At 49.7% G+C, this 4,600-nt stretch overlaps 3 protein-coding genes and 1 pseudogene across 4 annotated transcripts; 3 read left to right on the top strand and 1 right to left on the bottom strand.

The window, feature by feature from the left end:
• Window positions 1–29: 29 nt before the first annotated feature.
• Window positions 30–713, bottom strand: TEOVI_000908200 (uncharacterized protein; the record flags this gene model as incomplete). The annotated part of the gene is made up of 1 exon (XM_067222984.1): window positions 30–713. The coding sequence occupies one exon, from the start codon at window positions 711–713 to the stop codon at window positions 30–32; it is 684 nt and encodes a 227-aa protein (XP_067079085.1).
• A 445-nt stretch (window positions 714–1,158) lies between these two features.
• Window positions 1,159–1,656, top strand: TEOVI_000908100 (uncharacterized protein; the record flags this gene model as incomplete). The annotated part of the gene is made up of 1 exon (XM_067222983.1): window positions 1,159–1,656. The coding sequence occupies one exon, from the start codon at window positions 1,159–1,161 to the stop codon at window positions 1,654–1,656; it is 498 nt and encodes a 165-aa protein (XP_067079084.1).
• Window positions 1,657–1,810: 154 nt separating this feature from the next.
• On the top strand, window positions 1,811–2,707 carry TEOVI_000908000:pseudogene (annotated as a pseudogene). The gene has a single exon. A coding segment is annotated over exon 1 (897 nt).
• Window positions 2,708–3,602: 895 nt separating this feature from the next.
• Window positions 3,603–4,085, top strand: TEOVI_000907900 (uncharacterized protein; the record flags this gene model as incomplete). The annotated part of the gene is made up of 1 exon (XM_067222982.1): window positions 3,603–4,085. The coding sequence occupies one exon, from the start codon at window positions 3,603–3,605 to the stop codon at window positions 4,083–4,085; it is 483 nt and encodes a 160-aa protein (XP_067079083.1).
• Between the last annotated feature and the right edge of the window lie 515 nt (window positions 4,086–4,600).

Raw genomic sequence — 4,600 nt, 5'->3', positions numbered from 1 at the left:
AAAAAAAAAAAAGAGATTTACAGAGTAATTCATCGAGCTAATTCAAAGTATTTTTCAATCTCTTTTTCCATTATATTGAGGAGTGTAGCCGATTCCAGGTGTACTTTTTGCCGTTTTAACGCCTCTATTAGTTTGTTTTGCTTCCGCAAGCAGTTCATCAACTCATTTCTTTCGGTGGAGAGCCTCTCAATCGTAGCCTGCATCTGCAAAGCTGCAGGTTCGCGCTCACTTTCAGCTTTCCCATTTGCATGATTTAATGCCTCCTTCAGGGCAGCAATCTCTTTTAGAGCATTTGCAAGACGATGGTCAGTCGCCCCCGTCGACCTAGACTGAAGCTGCCTTTGTAGTAGAATGATTTCCTTCTTCTGAGTAGCTATGGTTGCCTCTAGAATACTTATCTTTTGCTCCAAACTCTTTCTACTGCAGGTAGATATTCCCAGTTGTTGTTGTTGTTGCGGAGTGATAAGTTGTCTCGATACTATTCCCGTCCTGTCCCTAGAATCCCTCGGCTCGGCTTGTAATTCTTTAGGGTCGCCCGCACCACAGAACAGAGCTGAATTACTTTCATCGTTGATCGTGGAGGTTCCCGGCTCCAGTAGCATCTCTTGCCCTTCAAAATCCACAGAAGGACTTGTAGGCTCGTGCTCGTTTACACGCGGTACCGAGTCCGTTGTGCCAACTCCAGACAGTACTGGTGGAAGCTCGTCCACCATTTCACCCTAGTCGATGACTCCAAGTACTAATAGCTGAGTAGCTAATGTCATATAACTTGAGATGCTCTTTTTCCCCCTTTTTTCGTCACCCTTTACCGTCTATTCCGCCCGGATTTAACGGTATAAATTTCAACAATGGCTCACGACTAACCTAGTTAGGCAGTCGGCGTCGATAATATTTGTGTTTGCTCGAGCGCAAGAAAAAGAAAAGAAAATGGTTACTGAACCACGACCACACCCAGGACGCCAACAACATTTTTTTTCAAATCTATACGAAAGAAAAAGACGCTTGACCAAGCAGTCAGTCCCACACCCACAATCATGGGTAGGATTTTTCACGCAGATCCCTGCTCAATATCGGCGGAAGGGGAAGCAACCTCCAGGGGAGGGGAGCAGGACCAGCTTCACTCAAACTGGGAGCCCCCCCCCCGCCTGACACCATATTATGCTCTCAAAGGCATGGAGCGACAGAACTTCAGAAATCCAGAGAAGCCGATTAGAACGAGTAACGCCACCACCCTTCACCGACGACGCTGGTGCTGCAAACCAGACGAAGGAACAACGGCCCCAATCGGTGGTATCCCACAGGATGTGGCCAACCGACCACCACACAAGCTGTTCGGGGCGAAGCCGCAACACCCGACGCGGGAGGTGCTACCGCAGGACAGAAAACGTGCTGAAAATGCAGCAAACCGCAACCTTCTACGGTTTCAACAAATTCAGCCCGAAAGGTCAAGTGTTGACGTGCCACCAGGGGCCCATTCCTCAGTGCAAGCGGTTCGCAGCAAAGCACAACAAAGCGAAAAGGGAATTAAAGCACCCGGGTCTCGTCATTTTCCCCCGTTTCTGCTTTGTTTTTCTATTTCTTTTTGATGCCGGGGGGCCGCGGAAAAAAAAAAGAAGCAGAAACCCGCCACGGGGGCGGCCGCGCAGCCCACCTTGAGATCTAAAGGGACAACCTCGTGGAAGCCGGTCACAGCTCTGTTCACTCAGAACGCTTTTAGTTGCCACTGTCACCGATTAGTCTCAAAGCCGGCGCAGCCACTGTTGGGAGCACTCTCAACCCTACCCATGTTTCCCCTTCCTTCAAATACCACATGTCGAGCACCTCAACCACCCACCCCCAGCTGCTTTTACAACAAAGTAAGGTAAAGTATTTAATGAAAGTTTGTCGCCCGCTTTGTCAGTTCACACAGAAGTGCAACCGAGGGTCATGGGTTGAAAGGACATTCGGTGCCGAACGGAAAAAGGCATCGAGTGCTTCTGAGGATAATGACCTCTTGTCTATGCACCTGCCATTTTCTTCTGACACAGCACCGCCCTGTGGTTACTCCACAACCGAAGCAGTAAGGCTGATTTCACTGCCGTATCACCCCCACGTTTACGCCTACTGCCTGTTTGAGAGTCGCTTAATCTTTGAAAGAGCGGTGTTGCACGGTGCCATCGCCCCAAACGTCAAACCATCACAATTTTTCGTTCATCCCATAAGTGTCATGCGACATCCGGAAAAGTTCAAGTTGTTTTTTGGAGAGGAGCGGTCGGACGTTCTGCTAAGGCTGCTTGTGGACCTTCTTGGCGAGTACGACGGGGATGACCGTTCCGTCGTGCAGAAATGCCGTGCGAAGGGGGTGAGCAACGAGAACTGGGTGCCTTTCCTGCGCGGTTTGGGGCTTTGTTTGGCTATGGGAGATATAGCTTCTTCACAAGCAACTTTTGTTATGGAAGACTGCATCACAGGAGGCGGAGCAGACTGCGGACTGTCTCTACCCGGAAGCTACGAAAAACGCGGGTCTGTAGCTGCTGAACTACTGATGGAAGCTAGCGTGGAACTAGGCTCACTTACGCTGGCCAACCTAAGCCTTTCTTTATATCGGCAGTTTCTCCCCGAGGTGCCACTTACCGCCAGCAAAAAAGTAACCATTTGCACAACGCGGTGCGAACGGCGCTTCTTGGAATGGAATCAGCGGTGTCTCAAAACTGGCCCACGCAGATGAAGAAAGCCAAACCTTAGAATGGTCTAAGCTGGCAAAAACTCGAAGGCGAACACGTGCCGAGTGGATTTTCCTACATCAAGGGATAAAGGGTTTCTTCCGAGGGGTGCTTAATCATCATGCTTGTCACACGCGGCGCTGTGGCTGTAACCACCCTCACCGGCGCTTAACAGGGAAAGGTTTCCAGGGGGGAAAAGTCTCCCGACAGCACAAAAAACGGCCTAACCAAAGCAAGTCTCAAACTACCTTAGCTTGAGAGTATATATATATATACGTGTGTGTGTGTGTGTTCATTTTCGTCACAAATTTTGCTACCGAACTATGTCATCTTAAAAACGTGGTACAGCAAAACGCTACCATTCGGTGCTTTCTTTTCTTCTTGATAACTTTTAGGGACCTCCTTCGATGGCCGAGCGAGGAGGCGCTCATTGCATCGCCCTGCTATGGGCACGCGCACAACACCGATCATAGGGTTACTCCGCCGAAAGGTAGTGCGAGGGTTGGTGGAAACTGGAGTCAGGTAAAACTGACTTGACGGGAGCTGGAATGCAAAAGAAAAAAAAAAATGGAAACACCGCGCGGCAAAACTTCTGCCATGAGCAAAACAAGAATAACGGAAGAAATTGAATGGTCAAACCTTCATCCGGACCAGACGCTCCGGAACGTGATGGATCAAAGGGTGGATGCCTAGGAAATCAGAATTTATCATCGCCGCTGGCTATTTTCAATCAGGAAAAGCCTGCTCATGCCTCGTTGAGAATCCAAACCCTCCTCCCTTCAGTAACCTTGCAGGCCCGGTGACAAGGCAGTCTCGATGACGGAAAGGTGATCAGATTACAGACAACAAGGTCACAAGCCCTGTTCGCATTCAGTGTGCGTGGCATCGCGGCGAAATAGCATGCCAACCCTTGATCCGACCGCTTGGACAACACGAAGATACCCGCTCTTGATTTCCTCCTGGATAATATGTCGTGCATTCTCATTCCCAGAAGGTATTCTGAATGATCAGGAGCCTCGTTCTCAGAAGTTGGTGACATGCCATGCATGTCCCACCGTGGGTTGCAAAACAAACGCCAATGCCGGGGTAGATGTCATTTTGCAGACGGTATGCAAACGATTCAACCTCTCTGCCACAAGAAGTGAAAATGTCCGGGGAAACATCTGCTCGCCCAAAGTGTTCAGGTGGAGAACAGAATGTAGTGCCTGTCGCTATACTTTCAGCCGTCAGTTGCGTCACCCGAACCTGTACGAACCATGTGCCCCTGCTGCTCGGAGAGTAGTGCCGAACACCTTCTGTCAAAGAGTGTGTTGCTCTATTTCCGTATATGATTACCTTCAGCCATTTGCCTTTTCGGTGGACGCGCCATACAAAGCAACATGAACAGGGATGTGGAGGTTGGCTACCCTTTAGCCCCACGACCTCCGCTTCACGAAAAAAAGTTGTTTCGATGCATACCGCTAACCGAAGATGAATGCGCCAAACACTTGACTTCATCTACTTGGTTTCCAACTAATCAGCTCTACAGACTGCTTTCAAGGATCCATCACATGGCTCCAGGGACATCCCATCTCGCACCGATAACAATTTCATTGGGAGGGATAGTGCTGACAGCCCATTTGCACGCGGCCACGCACCGACAAGGTAGAAAAGCGGCGCCTCGGCACAGAGCGACTCATCCTTGTGCTGCACCACATACCTCAACCAAAACACAACACAGTTCTCCATGTGAGCAGTACTGCCGTCTCTGGTACCACATTTAGGAGGCCATCACTTCCACAGAGCACATATGAATTAAACAACACCAAGGATACGCTTGCACGCCTCCAACACGAGCTGAATACAACGCGAAGAGTTAAAGGCATTTACTAATATTGGCGAACCGTAGAGGCGCGTTC

Source organism: Trypanosoma equiperdum (genome assembly GCF_001457755.1).
Source record: "Trypanosoma equiperdum strain OVI genome assembly, contig: ctg_1728, whole genome shotgun sequence".
Classification (NCBI taxonomy): Eukaryota; Euglenozoa; class Kinetoplastea; order Trypanosomatida; family Trypanosomatidae; genus Trypanosoma; species Trypanosoma equiperdum.
Note: the sequence above shows the minus strand (reverse complement) of the source record. Positions and strands in the feature narration are given on the sequence as shown.